The sequence below is a fragment of the Carex rostrata genome, chromosome 7, assembly GCF_964058835.1.
Source record: "Carex rostrata chromosome 7, lpCarRost1.2, whole genome shotgun sequence".
In the NCBI taxonomy this organism is placed as follows: domain Eukaryota; kingdom Viridiplantae; phylum Streptophyta; class Magnoliopsida; order Poales; family Cyperaceae; genus Carex; species Carex rostrata.
In genome coordinates this window covers 9,424,338-9,442,173 of record NC_135924.1, presented here as the reverse complement: position 1 = coordinate 9,442,173, position 17,836 = coordinate 9,424,338, and the positions used below count along the sequence as shown (strand labels likewise).

At 36.1% G+C, this 17,836-nt stretch overlaps 3 protein-coding genes across 3 annotated transcripts; 2 read left to right on the top strand and 1 right to left on the bottom strand.

Annotated features, from left to right (window-relative positions):
• Positions 1–2,084: 2,084 nt before the first annotated feature.
• Positions 2,085–9,299, top strand: LOC144557276 (SPX domain-containing membrane protein OsI_21475-like). The gene is made up of 11 exons (XM_078305829.1): positions 2,085–2,271; positions 3,569–3,637; positions 3,854–3,974; positions 4,644–4,955; positions 5,207–5,311; positions 5,652–6,109; positions 6,649–6,947; positions 7,419–7,606; positions 8,373–8,563; positions 8,665–8,798; positions 8,886–9,299. The coding sequence occupies exons 2-11, from the start codon at positions 3,585–3,587 to the stop codon at positions 9,122–9,124; spliced, it is 2,100 nt and encodes a 699-aa protein (XP_078161955.1). The 5' UTR covers positions 2,085–2,271; positions 3,569–3,584; the 3' UTR covers positions 9,125–9,299.
• A 1,254-nt stretch (positions 9,300–10,553) lies between these two features.
• On the bottom strand, positions 10,554–14,088 carry NUDX14 (nudix hydrolase homolog 14). Its single transcript, XM_078305802.1, has 7 exons — positions 13,772–14,088; positions 12,518–12,623; positions 12,167–12,244; positions 11,666–11,758; positions 11,494–11,586; positions 11,076–11,174; positions 10,554–10,902 (listed from the first exon to the last, which is right to left on the bottom strand). Exons 1-7 carry the CDS (start codon positions 14,011–14,013, stop codon positions 10,678–10,680), a joined length of 936 nt encoding a protein of 311 aa, XP_078161928.1. The 5' UTR covers positions 14,014–14,088; the 3' UTR covers positions 10,554–10,677.
• A 1,190-nt stretch (positions 14,089–15,278) lies between these two features.
• Positions 15,279–17,836, top strand: LOC144557417 (coiled-coil protein). Its single transcript, XM_078305984.1, has 5 exons — positions 15,279–15,497; positions 15,615–15,685; positions 16,140–16,342; positions 16,655–16,784; positions 17,506–17,836. Exons 1-5 carry the CDS (start codon positions 15,335–15,337, stop codon positions 17,635–17,637), a joined length of 699 nt encoding a protein of 232 aa, XP_078162110.1. The 5' UTR covers positions 15,279–15,334; the 3' UTR covers positions 17,638–17,836.

Below are 17,836 nucleotides of genomic sequence, written 5' to 3'. Positions count from 1 at the left end.
CAAACGGACGTTTAATCAGCCGTTATGACTATTTTTTACAACATTGCTATAGTCATTGTGATTCTTCAATTTTTTTTCTTTTCGGTTCTCAAATGTAAATTTCCATCGAGCGAGTTTTTAAGTTTTTATTTCCAAACACAGATATTTTTTAAGGTTTTTATGCTATACCATCTCACTCATGTTTTCCTGTTCAATTTTTTTTGTTGCTAAAATAAAGATAAACCGGCAAATTATTGCCTTTTCTTCAAAAAAAATAAAAAAATAAAGATAAAAGATCAACCTTTTAAACTTCAATATTCATAATAATTTCTATCCGTAATTTGAAAAATGTGAAGACGATATTAATTTTTTACCGTTAAATCCAAGGTTAGTAGTCCCAAAACTTTTGAAAGAAAAAAAGAAAGAAAACGGAAAGTTTCTACTTCAAGTCAAGCATTTATTGCTATAGGAGTTTTGAGCGATTTGACTTAGCTGAAAACTGCCGTTCAAAACTACAAGTTAACCATTTATTATTGTGCACGGAACTCTTGGCTTGTCAGTCTTAAATGCTCCTCTTAGTATCCTCAAAAAAAAAAATGCTCCTCTTAGGAATTTCAATCCTCCGAGATATCTCAACTTTTGCGTGTTTTTTAGGAAAATCTTAACCGTTTAAATACGTTCTGCACGAATCACAGAGCACAATAATATGCCCCCCACGCGCTATCCCCGAATAGGCACCGTACACGTTGGTCACGTAAAGGTTAAGATATCTCAGAGGATAGTAGATACGCACTCGGAATTTAGTTTCTGGTACCGCCAATCCGCCATACATTGGACTGTCCGACCACTGGCCCTGTCTTCCTCTCCAGTTAATAATAATGGATGCATCCCTTCCTTTCCTTTGGTCGCCATAATTTGTGTATTCCTTAAAAAACCACTAATTCATTGTATATTGTAAAATAGCACGTGTAATTTCGAACTTTTTTAGTTAATATTTAAAAAAAATACAAAATTGTCATATTTTTTTGAAAAACTTTATTCTTATTCAGTACACAACTATTATTCACACACCGTTAAGAGATGTCATAAAAATATTATATGCACATATCAAATAGTATAACGAATTGTACCAAGTTTTTATCAATTGATTGCACAGATAATACTTGCGTACTAGATAAAAATAAATTTTTTAAAAAGATATGATAATTCGGCATATACTTTTGGAAAAAAATCTTAAAAATAGTATTAATAGATAATTTCCACATCTCGAAAAGAGTGAATCTGTTAGAAAATATATATTTTTTCGTTTTTTTACAAAGGAAGAATCTGATGATATAGCTTCCAGTAGTATTAGATATCATTAAATCTCAATTATCTGCTCAAAATTGGATTCATAGTTAGATTTACTTGCCATCTATTTTCCTTCCTCTCTTATCAAATATTTTATCTGTGATCAAGACTAAAGTTTTCGGTATCTCACGAAACATTGGATGTGTCCTTCCAATCATTAGATTTTATTATTAACTATTTTATTGTTCTCGAGTCTCGACATTATTTTTTAATTGTTAGCACTCTTAAGTTTTAACCAAACAATCAAATTTTTTTTCTTAATATTTATAAATAATTTATATGAAAAACAGATACACTTTAATAGGAAGCTCTTAAAATATATTTCAAAGGGTTATAACTTAAGGTCCCCACGAAATATAATTCAAAGGGTTGTAACTTGTAACTTAAAAAGTGCATTTCAAACAGATACACTTAAATAAGGTCCACACGAAATGCTGACGTGGCTGTTCTGGTAAAAGGGATAAATCCAGTGAATTCGTATCCCCTCAGGTTACCTGACTGAGTATAATTGAATCGGACGGTCCGAAAATGGGTTGGCACGCATCTCAAAGCAAAAATAATCCTACCCCTCTGTCATCTCGAATCCCGACCGGCTGAGAGTAAATCTAAGCCGCCCGTTTCAATTGTGTTGAGTGAGGTACCTGGGAGGATGCGGATCCAAATCCAGTCATAGACTGGAGAGGATAGAAATAACAGGCTGGCATTGCTCTGCCACAAAAGCTTGCTTATAAATAGAGTAGCCTCGAGACTACCGCTACTTCTTTGGCTCCATGTTTCTCTCGCGGTTGCTCGAATTGCGTCTCATTCCCTAATCCCCAGCCGCCTTTTGTCATTTTTCTCTTTGAATTCAGAGCATCACTTCTCAGATTCTCTGGTCAGATAAATAAATCCGTACTGGTACTGCCAGGTCCAGGTCCCTTTTCAGCTCAAAGGAATTTGCTGGTAATCTCTCTCCTTCTAGATTAGGAATACAACTAAGATTTAATTTCGATTGCTATTTATAGTTTCTTGAATTTTTCGCGAATTGCGCATTTGCATAATACTCTTAACGAAAGCCTGATCATAAGTTTTTACGAAACTAGTCTTGCAATTTGTTCTCTCTTTACTTCGGTTTATTATTCGGTAAATCTCATGGGATGTCTCTGAATTGTAATGCCGCTTTAGTTCCTCATTGAAAACCTTATAAACTTCAATTTTGCCAATTTTACTCACTGTATGTCATTTCAATAAAAGTGTATAATTAATATATAAAATAGTAATTCGTTAGATTTTTCTTCTCAATTTCTCCATTTCATCCCTCCTCTTTCTCCTGCATTTCCATTCCCAACTCACAAATTTCAGAAACCTTAGACTTGTCGAACCTTTCTTTTTCAGAAGCTAAGTATTCTTAGTTTTTAAGATTTGGCAAAACTATTCTTGTGTCACTGATTGCATGTGGCGAGAACTGTGCATGACTACATGCGAGTTGATCTTCCTGGTCTCTGCTGATACAAAGGTTGGTTGCATGCAGCCAAGACAAACTGTGGCTGCATTCAATCAGAGATCCGTGCAGTTTTACCAGCTCTTAAGGACTGGAGATATTGATGTATTTTTTTTTTCCCAATAAGGAGTGGCATGCATATTAGAATTTCCTATTATCAGTTGATTGGGGGGGGGGGGGGGGGGGGGGTGTTGAATTGAGAAACAGAGAAAATTTGAAAAGTTAAGGATAGCAAAATAAACTGGGCTTGATCAGAACAAGATGGAAGTGTGGTGGTTCCGAAAAGACAATTTTTAGTGATTAATTGGTGGCACGAATTTAGTAACCCCCCATGGGAATTACCATTAATTTTTTAAAACAATATATGCAAAGATAGATGAGAATAGAAAATGCTGCTTGAGTTTGTTATATGGCATTATTGAAAGCTCTTAAAGCTGAAGTTCGATCACTGATACTGTAGTGGAAAGTGGAAACTGATGATAAAAGAATGAACCTTTTGACAGACTTTTACCTCTTCAAAATAAAAAAAAGAACAGCCTAGTTACCAATTACCTGTACCTGTTTTCAATATAAAGGGGCAGAATAGTTTTTTGTCCAGAAGGGTGAAAAAAATAAGAAATTTTTCTTTTTTCACCCTCCACAACTAGCAATTATGACAAGTTTCCACAGCAATTCAGAACCAGGCTTTACTCAATCTGACAAAATGATTGCCGTAAAGTTCAAAGTTGTCTGAACTTTTTAACTTATTTCATATTTCAGATATCAGCAAGTCAAGATGGTTAACTTTGGGAAGAAATTGATGGCCGACCAAGTTGAAGAGTGGGAAAGGTATGCTTTTCTTCAAGTTTTTACTTCTTATTCCATGCTTTATTTGAAATTTTATATAATTTACTTTGATACATGTCGCATTTAAGAACTCAGATCTTCTCTTCATTTGCTACTTTCTAAAAAGAATGAGAAATAGATGGATCTTGATATACTTTTTGGAGTTAGAGAATAGCTTGAATGTGGTTCATGTATTCTTTTATTATTTCTTATTTCCAGCTATTACATTAACTACAAGTTAATGAAAAAAAAAGTGAACCAATATGTGCATCAACTTCATCAAGGGGGTAAAGATCGTCGCCAGATTGTCAAAGATTTCTCTAAGATGCTCGATGATCAGGTAACTACTTGAGGCATTGTAGAGTAGCGCACATGACCACTCATTATGCATTCACTAACACTGAATTCTCTGACACATTGCAAAATTTATTGGCTATCTAATATTTTTGTTACTTCTTCAATCTTCATTTTTTTAAAATAAAATATTTCTTGAATCTCCTCTCTTTTCGGAGCAGTCATACCCATAATCCCTGCTGATCATTAGATAATTACACACAGTAATGAAATTATGCATTTGCTAGGGTAGCTGTACTTTGATAATACCTGCTATGTGGTCTTAATGGGACTAATCTTTCATAATAAAAAATTAGTACCTTAGTCAGTTCTTAAGGAATGCCTATTAACTTGAATTTTTGTTAACATACCTGAAACCTTACTTTCACATGCCACTGGTGTGGGTACTTCCCTGTTTATATTGAACCAAACTTTTTGTTTGAATTGCTAAAGCATAATAAATAGCCCTTAATTTGAAGTTTCGCAGAAATAGATTGCGCTCCTACATAGGAAGCCTTAACTGCTCATGTTGGTTTAATAATATAATAAGGAAGGTTGTTAATTATGTTATGTGTTTTGTTTAACCCCAATGCATCTATTAGTTGCAAAAGGTGTCTTGCTTTCTACATATTTATTTCTTTTGCAAAATTGACCTTTGGTTTGTAAATAACCTCAGATTGAAAAAATTGTTCTTTTCGTACTGGAGAAACAAGGCGAACTAGCAGGCAGAATAGAAAAATTAGGCAAACAGCGTGCCATTCTCTTAGAACAACCTGACATTTCTCGAGTAGCAGAGCTTCAGGATGCCTATAGGCAGGTGGGGTTGGATCTGATAAAGCTTCTCAAATTTGTTGATCTGAATGCCACTGGGATTCGAAAGATCTTGAAGAAGTTTGATAAGCGGTTCGGGTATAGGTTCACTGATTACTATCTGACGAGTAGGTCGGACCATCCTTACTCCCAGATCAAACAAGTCTTCAAGCATGTGGTACTAATTGAATATTTTATTTTTATATTATTTTATATTCATAGTTTCATCATGTCTTGTTTTTGTGGCTTTTCTCTGATTGATTTTGGATTATGTTTGCTCCTATTTATCTTATTGATTCCTTATCTCAGGGCATATTGCCTGGATCCACCAACAAGCAACTATAAGTTTACTTCTTATTTGATGCTTATAGTTTGACACAATATTCATAAGTCTAAATGGTAGACGTTTTTTCTTTCCTTCCCAAACAGGGAATTAAGGCTGTTGTGGGTGCACTAACTCGCAATTTTGCTGATCTCCAAGAGCGCCATGGTAGTTATTTATCAATCTATGACCATCCTTCAGCCATCCCCAAGGTTCTCTCGATACTAATATTTCTAATCTCTTGATAGTAAAAATTGCTTCTTATTATGTCATATAAAATAAACACCTCACACAAAACAGGTCCTAATGCATGCCACAAAGAAACTTTAATACTGCGTTAAAAGATGAAAAATGTCATCTTGTTCCCTTTGCTTCTCCATTTTCTATTTGGAACCAAGAGAAGAGGCATTTTGGATTTTCTTTTGGAAAAATAAAGTAGGACAGTTGGGAATATGTGATATTTTGCTGTTCTGTAAGGCGCTTGAAATGCATCTTATAATTTGTTTTTGTCTTTGTTTTTCTATTTAACCTTGTACTTTTGTGGTATGCCAGGACCCTATTATTGATCAAATAAATGCAACAGTCGATAAGCTGACTCACTCGGCAAACTTTCTTCAATTTTTGGGCCAACGTGCTCTTATAATTGAAGAGGAAGGGCCAAGCGAGGCAGTTGAAGAAAAAATTGAAGAAGAGAGATACCATTTCATATCCCTTGTCCTAAATCTGGTCAACACATTTCTCTACATGGTCAACACCTACATAGTTGTGCCGACAGCTGACAACTACTCAGTGAGCCTTGGCGCAGCTGCCACAGTATGTGGCATCGTTATTGGTTCCATGGCCATTGCACAAATTTTCTCGTCAGTTTATCTAAGTCGATGGTCCAACAAATCATACTTCAGGCCACTTGTATTTAGCAGTTTGGTGCTTTGCCTGGGAAATTTAATGTATGCAGCAGCTTATGACATGAACTCCCTGTGGCTCTTACTCCTCGGTCGTCTAATGTGTGGGTACGCTTTTATGCATTTACTTCTTAACAGAAAATTAAAATAAAATTTATTGGTTACAAAGTAGTAATCAAATAATGTTAAAGCCAACATTTCTTCTTTTTGTGGTAAATACCAGTCACACCATAGAGTTATCGGGATGCTTCTCATACTATACCCAACATGTAGAACGATGTGATAAATGAAACCATATTCTTTGAATGTTGGTTATTTTGCCCCCAATTTCCCCAATTCTAATGAGCACTGTTGTCATGAACTACTTCTGGAAATGTTTTCTTGTGCCATTGAAGAATTTTAGCAACAGGAATATTATTTTCTTGGAGCAAGCAAGAGTTTAATGGTTGGTTTTACATGCAAACACTAAAATATGGCGGGCATTGCAAAAAGTAAAAAAGACAGATCTTGTTTCAAAATAGGATTGTATATTACATAACATGTAAGTTACTTGTATATGGGCATTTCTTCGTGGAAAGCATGAAATCAGACCTTGTTCATTTCACTAACTTTTCATATTCTCATCCACTGAAAACTCTTTAATGCAGGATGGGATCAGCAAGAGCAGTAAACCGACGGTACATCAGTGACTGTGTCCCATCTAAGATTAGAATGAAAGCCTCTGCAGCTTTTGTCAGTGCAAGTGCTCTAGGCATGGCATGTGGGCCCGCTTTGGCAGGGTTGCTCCAGTGGAACTTCAAGCTTTCTTACGTGACCTTTAATGAAGATACTTTGCCTGGTTGGGTCATGGCATTTGCTTGGCTTGTTTATCTAGCCTGGCTTTGGATTGCCTTTAAAGAGCCTTTTTTTAGTGTTGACCCTGCGCCTGCACAAGATTCTTCTTCAGGTTTTCATCTGACAATTATTATAGTTATTATATTGAAATTCGTTTCTATATTATTTTCTCCATTGGTTAAAATTGTTTAAGATATAGGTAACATGCTGCAGACATGGATGTGCGTGCACACATAGGCACGCATTAACAGTAAATAGTAACAGGCATTATATTAGCCTATGCTTGTCTTTAATGACATTCTATTATGTATGAATTGTATAATTGGAATATTTAAACATGCTGCATAAGGCATGAAATAATGAGATTTTTATTCAAACGAAACATATCATATTACCTTTGTTCTATGATCAGTAAAGTAACAGACCGAGATTAAAGCTGTTTGTTTGAACTTTGATAGTTAAAATAAGCATCCTAGATACAATTTATTCAAAGATCTACTTAAAATTGTATTAGCCACTAACAAAAATCAACACAAATAAAATACAACTTTACCTTATTTAATCAATTACTTTCTGGGAACAGGGCATCAAACAGCTGTTGACCAATTGGAAAGTGGGCTTGCACAGCCTTTGCTATTGCATGAAGAAAATAAGGAAATTTCAGAAGAGGGGGAAGATGGGGATGACAGTGAAGATGCCACCTCTGAGGATTCACACAAGCCTGCTAATAGCTTCGGATCAGCCTATAGATTGCTTACACCGTCAGTTAAGGTTTGTTACTTATTCTGCTTTATAGTCCTTTTTTCCTTTTGTGTTTGTGGGAGGGATTTTATGCATACCCTGCAAAAATGTCGAACATCCTAATGCAGCCATATCATGTGATTTCTCATTATAGTGTCTCTTGTTTTCTTTTGGTCTGTATACTGGTATTTAAACTACAAGCCAAGTAGTACAATGCTACTGTGTATTTACATTTTTATTCCAAAAAACAAAAAACAATGCTATATTAGTTTTGATTCCTTCAGTTTCAGTTCAATATTTTGGCGAGCACGTCATTATTCAGGATATCATATATTGCTTCTAACTGTCTACAAATCATAAGAAATATCATATCAACCTCTACAAAGAACATAAAATTATCTCTGTACTCGTGATCTTCCTCATTTCTTTAAAAGAGAACTGGGCATATTCCTTCTTTGCATACTATCTCTGCATAAATGAGTTTGAAAGGGGACTAATCCCAGTTTCAAAATAAACTGGGTACACTCCTTCGCATACTACTGCATAAATGAGTTTGAAAGGGGGACTAATTCCATTACAGGTGTATTTTACCTATATTTCTTATTTTTCAAAATATTTTCAAAATGAAGTATCTATTCCTTTTCCAATGTGGTAATTATATTTGACATTCTATAATGGCACTCTTGATAATATTCCTTCTTTGTATAATTTTGTTTCACTTGTATGGAAGTGCAAGTAAATTATAATCTTGTCTTGACTGACTGTTACACTGTTCTCCGGGAAAAAAAAAATACAGGTGCAACTATTAATATACTTCATGCTCAAATACGCCATGGAGATATTACTAGCCGAGTCAAGTGTCGTTACCACCTACTATTTCAATTGGGATACAAGTATAGTGGCAATATTCCTTGCTATTCTTGGCATTACGGTGCTTCCGGTTAATGCTGCTATTGGTTCCTATATCAGCAATATGTTTGAAGACAGGTATGTAAAGTTTCTGTTATCCTGTGTTAAAAAAAAAAAAGGTTTTCTCATGTCAGCAATTTCAATTGTGTACATATATACATTTTTTTTTAATTATGCAGGCAAATATTGCTAGGTTCAGAGATTATGGTCCTCATAGGAATTATATTGAGCTTTCATGTGACCAGCACATACACAGTACCGCAATATGTCACATCAGCTCTAATAACATTTGTATCTGCTGAAGTACTTGAAGGTAATATATATCTAAAAAAGGAAAAAAAAAAACTCTTATATATAAAAAAAAAGATTGCGAAAATGAACTGCTATTTTGTAATTGCAGGCGTCAACCTCGCTCTCTTATCTAATGTGATGTCATCGAGACTGGCACGTGGAACCTACAATGGAGGTTTGCTTTCAACTGAGGCTGGAACCATAGCTCGTGTGGTGGCAGATGGCACAATCACATTGGCTGGTTACTTGGGAGAAGATAAACTCCTGAATGTGACATTGATCCCTTCTCTTGTTACATGCATTGCTTCAATTGTGGGAACTGTTATGACATACAATTCGCTTTTCTAAAGTTCTTCCTTTTCAGTATCAAGTCCATATAGATCATTTTTGTTTTCCAGTTTTGATGTTCTGATTAAGAGTGGGTAATCCTATGCAATTGGCAGGATTAGCTTGTTTAAATATTGAGTTGTTGGGAAAATACTGCAATCATTATCCGCTCAAAAGAAATTTTCTGAACTTGCAATTCCAATTTTCTATCTTGTGATTATTATATTGGCAATAATAGCCTGTTTAAATATTTTAGTTGTTGGAAAACGCTGCATTATATGTTGAACTTAAATTCTCTTCCTAAGAAAATTTTCATCTGTGTTGGTTCCATGACATACTCGATGAAAATAAGAATTGGAACGCAATAGTAAACGTGCATTTTGCAAGCTGCTATTGTTTAGGCGACTGAAGAGCCAACTGTAAGATCAACGTCACGGTCATGCTTGGGGAATATGAATATCATACAAAGGTGGTATGCTGCTATTGTTTAGGCGACTGAAGAGCCAACTGTAAGACCAACGTCAAGGTCATGCTTGGGGAATATGAATATCATACAAAGGTGGTATGCTTTTTAGATAAGGGTTTGTTTATGATTTAGGGTGTGCTCCAGAAGTTTAAGTAGAGGGGTGGGGGAGGGGAGGGAAAGTGAAATTTTTAGAGGACTTACTTGCTCCAGAATGATACACTAAGAAAGGGGAGAGGCTGGGTCCATTTTTCAATTCAATTTTTATTTTATCTAAAATGACTAATATACCCTCATATTTTATTTGAGAGAAGAAGGCAGGAAAAAGGATAAAATTAGTCAATTTCGTTGGTGGGTCCATTTTTCCCTTGGCTACCCTCCGAATTGGGGGTGACAATTTTGGATTCCGTAGGGTGAACCATCCACCTGCTCAGCCTTCCCTTCCCTTCCGAAATATACTTGTGGAGCAGGTGAAGTTTAAATATCTCCTCACCCTACCCTGGCTCCCCTCCGTTAACCCTTATTGGAGCACACCCTTAGGAAGCTACGACTAGAAACATAGAGAAGTATATCCAATGGTACATCCCATTCTCGGAAGTGGCATAAATGGCTTATGCCATTTACCAATTTTGGTTTATTCTGATTCTGGCTCAAAAGGTGGCGCTATAAAATGCTGCTACTTGTGAGAAGTGAGCATCCGGTTTTAGTTAAGCAAAACAGTCTTACGGTTTCTCTCCCTTGGCAGGTGAATGCACAGAACTATGGAAAAAGGGGTAGGGTGATCACAGTGACCTGCCAAAGGAGAGTTGCCTTGTGACTGTTTTCTGCTTTCGAGGTTATTTGGATTGTAGTGAGCTTACAGTAGAGTGTATAGTCATTCTTATATGAAATACATTGATGCCTCAGAATTATTATCTACAAAATGAAGTTAGCAGTTCGATGCTTCTGGTAAGCATATTAAGCTCTTGTGGAAATGAGCATTTAAGCTGTTGGATCCATGCTGATTGAGCCAAAATCATAGTTGTACATATCTAGATATACATTCCAATCAACAGAAAACTTTTCTATGCAAATAAATATACTGTACGCCGTGTACCTGTAGGTTTAGGTACTACAATAGTAGGCCATCCTTCTTTGCCATCTCATACAAAGCAATGGCACATAGCACTTTTGCATCGGAGGTGGTATGCCAAAGTTTATCGTAAGGTACGACATGTACTTTTATCAACTCACCATGGTCCCTCAGTCCAGTTTCCTTTCCCTGAAGCATTTTGAGTGTCTCTTCATCTACTTTCCCTTTATACAAGAAAAATCTCAAATCTTCATCACAGCCGCCCTAACAAGCACCAGAAATAATTAAAAAATTGTAGAGCGATGAGAACAAATTAAAGGATTAATTGAAAGTATTAACCTGGTGAAGTCTTCTTCCAGTTTATAATTTGGTAGCAGTAAGATATCTATTCACTAGCTTTAATTGCAAAAATAAGAAAGAGAAATAGGTAAATTTACCGGTGATGGGAAAACTCCCTGCCCTGTTGTAGGGTCGAGGAATGATGTAAGATTAATCATATCCTCTAACTTCAACTTCAGACCTGTTTCCTCTTCTACCTGTGAAGTTAATTAGACCACTCAGTACAAACATACAAAGAGGAGGTACAATTACTCTTAAAGCAAATTTAATTGGCAATGCTCTGGTACATGCAGTTGATTCATTAAAATGGAGGTGGTGTTGTATTTTTGTACAAAATTGCTAATTGGCATTTTGCAGCTTCTTTGGCAACTTACCGATGTTATATTTTTCAATAGGAAAGGTAGAGGATACAAATTTCAAGATAACGATCATCCCACAACAAATAGCATTGCATGCAGTCAACAGACCCTGCAGATGAATTAGAATTTCTCCCAATCTTAATTTGACAACAAATACCTCACGAACTGCAGTGCCAACAAAATCACCTTGGTCATCATCTAACATGCCAGCTGGCAGCTCCAATATGAACTTCCCAACTGGTACTCTTACCTTGCATATATTCAACATAACTCAAAATCAAGATGCTACCATTACCTATTGTAGTTTTATCTCATATAGAGAAATTTACCTGTTCAGTAAGAACTGCATAAGTTTGGCTTCCTGACTCAAGAAGAATTAGCATAGCAACAGCCGGTCCCCTTGAAAATACAATTCCTGGAATCTATCAAATGTACTAAATGAGCATGTTGTTATAACAATGCTGTTCAATAACCAGAATGCTCATAATATATATATTCATATTTTAAGTGAAGACTAATAGCCTGGCTTTCATTTGATGTGCAATTTTAAGTTCATGAGGGGTGAACCTAGTGAAAATGGAGATTCAGAGAAAATTTAATGAATAATAAAAAAAAAATCCACAGGCCCATCCTTTAAAAACTAAAAATATTAGTTGCAAGCATACTTTGGTCATTGAAGGATATATTTTTGTAGGTTTTAGAGTGAAGAAAGAATGTGATATTTTTTGTATTAAGGTTGATTCCCACAATATTTCCCATATGAAATTATAAATCCTTCAAAAATTGGTAAAACTAAAAATAATCAGCACATATATGGATAGATTTATCACCCTGGCTCCTGTTTCTTCGTCAATTATGTCAGCCTTGAACTTTAGAAACCCAACTCGACTTCCAAACATATCAACACCCTGTTTATATACATATCTGTCACATTCCATAACTTGAATTCATGCATAGGGAAAAACACAAAAAAAGAACTCTATAGCATGAAAAATCCATGCCATCTTAGTTTATCTTTATTGATAAAACTAAACTGCCAGTTTGAATTCTCGTTCACCAGTACTGATTATCAACAAAACCAACTTCAATTGAAAGTATCAGAACCAACCTGAATTTGAAAATATGCACCTCAATCTGGTCTTACAAAGGAGAAAAGTATACGGGCTAAGAAAAGAGGCTACCTGAATTTGCACTTGTCTCAAGCTGATCCTTTCATGGGCTAATATGCCCTTTTCACCTTGCATGTTTTTCAGCCATTGCTTGAACAGAGAGCAATCAATAGCATTACTGCAATAAAAAAAGTATAATTGTTAAAAATCTCTTTATTTAAGATTAAACCTAGAGAAAAAGGCCCGTTAGAAATGTAAATATCAAAATATTTTTCACCTAAATTTATCTATTTATGTCAGAATTCTATGGATTATAATATCAAATTTACATCAAAATGCAATATTGAAAAACCATGACAAATTCAGCATAGTGGAATCAGTTTATTGTAAACAGTTAAAAAATCTCAGCTTCCCATGATCACCAAGAGACAAAACTACAGAAGGCCCTAAAATAATTGCATAAAATTGAGATCCTTAGACAATGAAAATCCCCTCTTCCCAAGTTCCAACACAATCTGATAAATCGTACCCAACCATCCCTATAATTTCTCCATTTCTATCTCGTCACTGCACAAAACTTGAAGGAACTAAATTCTAGGTTTCTAGTAATGGGTCATTGTCACATGATCCACCTGACTGGACTTGCCTCTTTCTTTTTCAAGTCTCAACTATCAATAAACTGAACTGCTTTCTTTTCCCCTTTATCAAATGGAATAAAGGAGCGCTCACTGGGTATTTAAGAAGTGAGAATGAAATCACCAATCTGACAATTAGTATTCCTTAATCTCCTTTGTCCTTAAAAAAGAAGAAACTATAAACACAGAACTATGAAAAATTCGAAAAAGAAAAATTAGAGGTGCTGTTTGTGTGTCAAGTCTGAGTCCTCAATTGTATTTACTTCAAGGTGTTCCCATGTGGCAATTGTATTTAAATTCAAGGAATGCTTGTTTTCAGTGTTTAGATTTAGGCCCCTCAGTTTAGTGAGATAACAATACACATTCTACTCCAATGCATAGGATAATATGATAGGACAAATGGCTGCTTTATAGTTCTTGACAGTATGTCCCTCTTGCAATCTTCTTAATTAATATCAATATGAAACAAATGACAGTCATCAACTAATTTGCATCAATGCTATCAGAATTACTTGAAAAAAATAGTAATTCAATTCTGCATTCAATTTGGTCCACTATAAAGCTGCCTCTACATGATACATTGGCATTTTGTTAACTGCAGAAAACAAGAAATCTTCACATATTGCAAGAGTACTTACAAAATAACCCTTAAAATAATGGTATATACAGATCACGATTGCAAAATGTTGACCTGAAATCCGGCTCAGAGAGGCCCGGACCCGCCACAATCTGAACTGGCGCGAAACCAGTTAGAGCAACACTACGAGTCAGCGTAGGAGTGGCAGACTGGCTCGACGCCATTCTTACAGAGAAAATCTTACACCCGCGAGGAGTGGTGATAGCTGAGTAGTTTGTGGTTGCTCTGTTCAGGCGGGTCGATAAGCGGGTACTGAGAGCAGGGAAGAAGACGAGCGAGCGTGCACCAGCTGCCATTTCTAGACCAAAGTCAGAGCTCTAGATACGGGCTCTTGAAGTTCTTCTACTGGACATTTTGGGCCTTATATGGGCCATGATACAAGACTCTACATCTGGCTGCGATTTAAGTGATCCCTTCTTGGGTCACAATGTACCTAACCCGTCTGATGAAAATTGGACCTTCAGATTAAATACTGTTCCAATAGGCCTACTGCAATGGAAAGAGGTCCGATGCCATTGATCAAAAACTGCACCCATACATGGACCTTGTGCAAATCACACAGCTGTTGCTATCACACCGGTGCTGTTCGACAAGGGCTTCTTAGGACGTGCTCCACAAAACCTCCGCGTAGAGGGAAGAAACAGGAGGAGAAGGAAGGGATCAGCCGTCATTTATTCTGTCTACATTCCGATTCGGAGGTGACAAATTTCGGAGCTTTTTTACAACGAGTTCTCCCTTTCTTCCCTCCACTTCGTCTCTGATTTTTCTCTTCTTGAGCAAGGTAATGACTTCGGTCAAATTCGGTCTGCTGGTCTTTCCCCTCCTCTCCCGTTTCTCCTCTTTAATGAGCCATATTTCCCTTCAACTGAAGCACAACCTTAAGTTAAAGGAATCTTATTTAGCTTCCTTAGTCTTTTAATTCTACTGACACCGGTTCTTTAGCGCAGATTAAGACAATCTCTTTTAACCTCCTTTTACCTGGATCTTAATCATCTGCCTCCTTCTTTAAGGCATCTCTCCTCCTTCTTTAGTTTTCTTTAACTATCTTAATCACCTGCATTTTTCTTTAGCTTACTGAACAGTCTCTCCTTAGCGCGAATTAATATATTTAATATCTCATATGTTGCCGAACAGTCCCACCCTGATTACAGGCCCATGAATTGGCTAATATAGCTCGAATAATCCACTTCAGTTACACTGGCTAGTGGATTTACCCTATGATAAGAATAATATTTTGACGAGAATTCACTCGCATAGAGTTCAATGAAATAGCTTTTAATTCACTCGAATAGACGAGCATAGTCGGATCCTAGTTCAATATCCTCCCAGGTACCTGACTCAACACAATTGAAATGGACGGATCAGATTTAATTTCAACCGGTGGGTGATTGGAATGGCAGTACGGGCAGTATTATTTGTGCTTTAAGATGCGTGCCAAGTTAAAAATTCTATTTTTGGACCGTCCGATTCAATTATACTCAGGTAACCTGAGGGGATACGAATTCCAGATATCTTCGATCGGTAAGACACCGAATTCGTTAATTTTCATCCTGTCGGTCCATACTCCATAATTCATTTCCAGGCGCGTGCGCTTAGAGCTTATTAACTCTTTAACACATGGGAGGGAAGGGAAGGCGGCGGAGGGAGAAGAACTACGTTGCGTCGCATGGAGGCCAAGCGCGCCTACCTCCGCCTCCGAAAGTTAGAGAACTGGAGGCGCTCCCCTCCAAGCTCCGCCTCCTTATGAAATTCAAAAACGCCTCTTCCGATAAAATACCAGGTCGATTTTCCTTCTTTTTATTGTTATTTATTATGTGCAATTTTCGCTGAGTTTCATCTAAATTTGGGGGTTTTCGTTTTATCCTGGTTCTTGCTCTCCGGTGTTTTGTGTAATCAGGCGGTCAAGAGAGGGAGAGAGATGAGAGAAGCGAGAAGAAGAAACAGAAAGCTGCAGTTGGTAATGTGAAGGTAAAATCACCGACGCATTGATTTTTTTCCTTTTTACTATAGTTTGTTTTCTTTGTTTATGAAATATTAGCAATGGGTTGTCCACTTCATTACCTTAGCTTTTGCAATCTACTTTTATGTCAAAATATTCATACATATTCTCTAGTACATAACTACAAATTTTCAAATAGTAAACAACTAAAAATACAGTGTAATAATCAGCTTGTACTGAGAGAGCTCATCTTCTTGTAACATGATAAACCATAATTTTAAACTCAAAAAACGTATAAACCATAATTGATGCTAAAAGTTCCGGTGTTTATGTTACATTTTCTCTATGCATGTATGCCAGCTTTTGTTTTGTCAATTGACTCAATTCGATCCTCTTCGTAGTATGTTATTCCTTGAGATTTTCCAGATTCTGTGCAACGGAAACAAGAATCTATTTGAGTTTTTAAGTTGATTTAAAATGTAGGAAAATAATCCCAAGAAAACGGGACTGAAGACAGGTGCAATTGAAAAATCCAAATTAAGTAAAGAAGAAATTTCGGATGCAAACATAAATTCAGATTCAGATGATGTTAGAGAAAAGAAAAAGAAGCGCAAGGCTCCTAAGGACCTCCGATTTGAGAATTTAGCTGCTGCAGCTACCAACACTAGAAAGAAAAAGCGGAAGGAGTAAGTTTTTTGGTAACTTCTGATTGTAATTGTTTTATGATTTTAGAAGCAATTCTTCTTTTATATGTAGAATAAAACATAAAATGTTCTGTGCTTCCCACTATCTTTTAGTTTAAAGAATGAATGTAAGCATATCATCTCTCATATGGCAGTGGAGTTTGATTGTGAATTATGACCGGTTATAAAGAGTTAGTCGGGAATTAAATGCTGGGTTTGGATTACATGAACCTAGTCTCTTGTTGTGTGTTTTTCTTCTGTAACTAGCTTTTGTTGCCAAAGGATTAAAAGCTTTATCTGTGACTTTGGTTTAAGGTATCTTGATGCAAAAAAGAAGAAACACAAAAAAGAAGAAGATGAGGAGGATATTCTAAATTTCCCTGGCCGTGAACAAATTAAATTTGGTGATGTTGTTCAGGCTCCACCTAAGCTAACGGTACCAAAGGTATCTCTCTCTCTCTCTTAATTAGATTTTTATGAAATCATGTGCCAATTTGCAATAATTGTGAAATATTCTTATACTCTAAAGCCCTTATCGGAAGATACAAGTGCTTCCAGTGTATATAATGTGCTGCACTATTCCTGTACTTTAAAGACATTTGTTTGGGCCAACTCAAGCTCAGGAAAATAAACTTACATTGATTATACATCAACAAATCTGTTCCTAACTAGATTAAGGTTCTTTTTTCCTGAGCTCGAGTTGAACCATAATCAAAGTAAGTTACAGAGAGATTTTGTTTTAGTTAAGGATTAATGTCAGGATCAATTCAGTAACTTTTACTTAGCATAAGCTTGGTCTGACTGTTGAATTTTATCTGTGAATATACCCAAATAATTATTTATTTATGGAAAACACAAGAACTTTGGTCATTATTTGCAGGGGCGGACCCACTAATAGAGTATGGGGGTCAATTGAGCCCAATTTATTTTCAATTTTTTTGTTTTTTATACATAGTTTTCTATATAGTTGAGCAAAATGCTACAAGTACCGTAAAATTGACCCCCATTCGGAGCATGAAAATTTTATATGATTGACCCCCCCATTCAAATTTGACCCCCAAATATTATTTGCAAATACAGTAAATTGTGGGAGTTCACACAATAGAAGCCACTCTTTTGATTTAATGTCAATTAACATTGCTATTTTTTGTGTTTGGTTTCTGAAGATGCCAAAGAGTTGGATGGATGCATCAAAAGAGAGACTCAGATTACAAGCGATAGACGAATACAGAAACCGCAAGAGTTGGGCCTCCAGGCCTGGAATCCAGCTGCCTACCCCAGATGCCCCTACTCTATAACAATACACAAAGCATTGTGGTACCAGCTGGTATGGTATTGGTACAGTTCAGTGCCACTTGGATTTTGATACCATCAAATTATTATACCATGTTGGTTAGTGTACTAGGATCGTGGAATGTTAGTTTTGGTCTTCTGTATTCTTGTTTATCGGATTCATGTTATGTTGTTTTTAGTCAAGTAGCAATTTTGACCAGTTTA

Excerpts from the sequence above, each read along its gene's own strand:
- LOC144557417 (XM_078305984.1), top strand. The coding sequence starts at position 15,335 with ATGGGAGGGAAGGGAAGGCGGCGGAGGGAGAAGAACTACGTTGCGTCG. Across the intron at positions 15,686-16,139 it reads CTGCAGTTGGTAATGTGAAG|GAAAATAATCCCAAGAAAAC; the intron begins GTAAAATCACCG and ends TTTAAAATGTAG. Across the intron at positions 16,343-16,654 it reads AGAAAGAAAAAGCGGAAGGA|GTATCTTGATGCAAAAAAGA; the intron begins GTAAGTTTTTTG and ends CTTTGGTTTAAG.
- NUDX14 (XM_078305802.1), bottom strand. The coding sequence starts at position 14,013 with ATGGCAGCTGGTGCACGCTCGCTCGTCTTCTTCCCTGCTCTCAGTACC. Across the intron at positions 12,245-12,517 it reads TGAGACAAGTGCAAATTCAG|GGTGTTGATATGTTTGGAAG; the intron begins GTAGCCTCTTTT and ends GTATATAAACAG. Across the intron at positions 11,759-12,166 it reads ACGAAGAAACAGGAGCCAGG|ATTCCAGGAATTGTATTTTC; the intron begins GTGATAAATCTA and ends TACATTTGATAG.
- LOC144557276 (XM_078305829.1), top strand. The coding sequence starts at position 3,585 with ATGGTTAACTTTGGGAAGAAATTGATGGCCGACCAAGTTGAAGAGTGG. Across the intron at positions 7,607-8,372 it reads TGCTTACACCGTCAGTTAAG|GTGCAACTATTAATATACTT; the intron begins GTTTGTTACTTA and ends AAAAAAATACAG. Across the intron at positions 8,799-8,885 it reads ATCTGCTGAAGTACTTGAAG|GCGTCAACCTCGCTCTCTTA; the intron begins GTAATATATATC and ends TTGTAATTGCAG.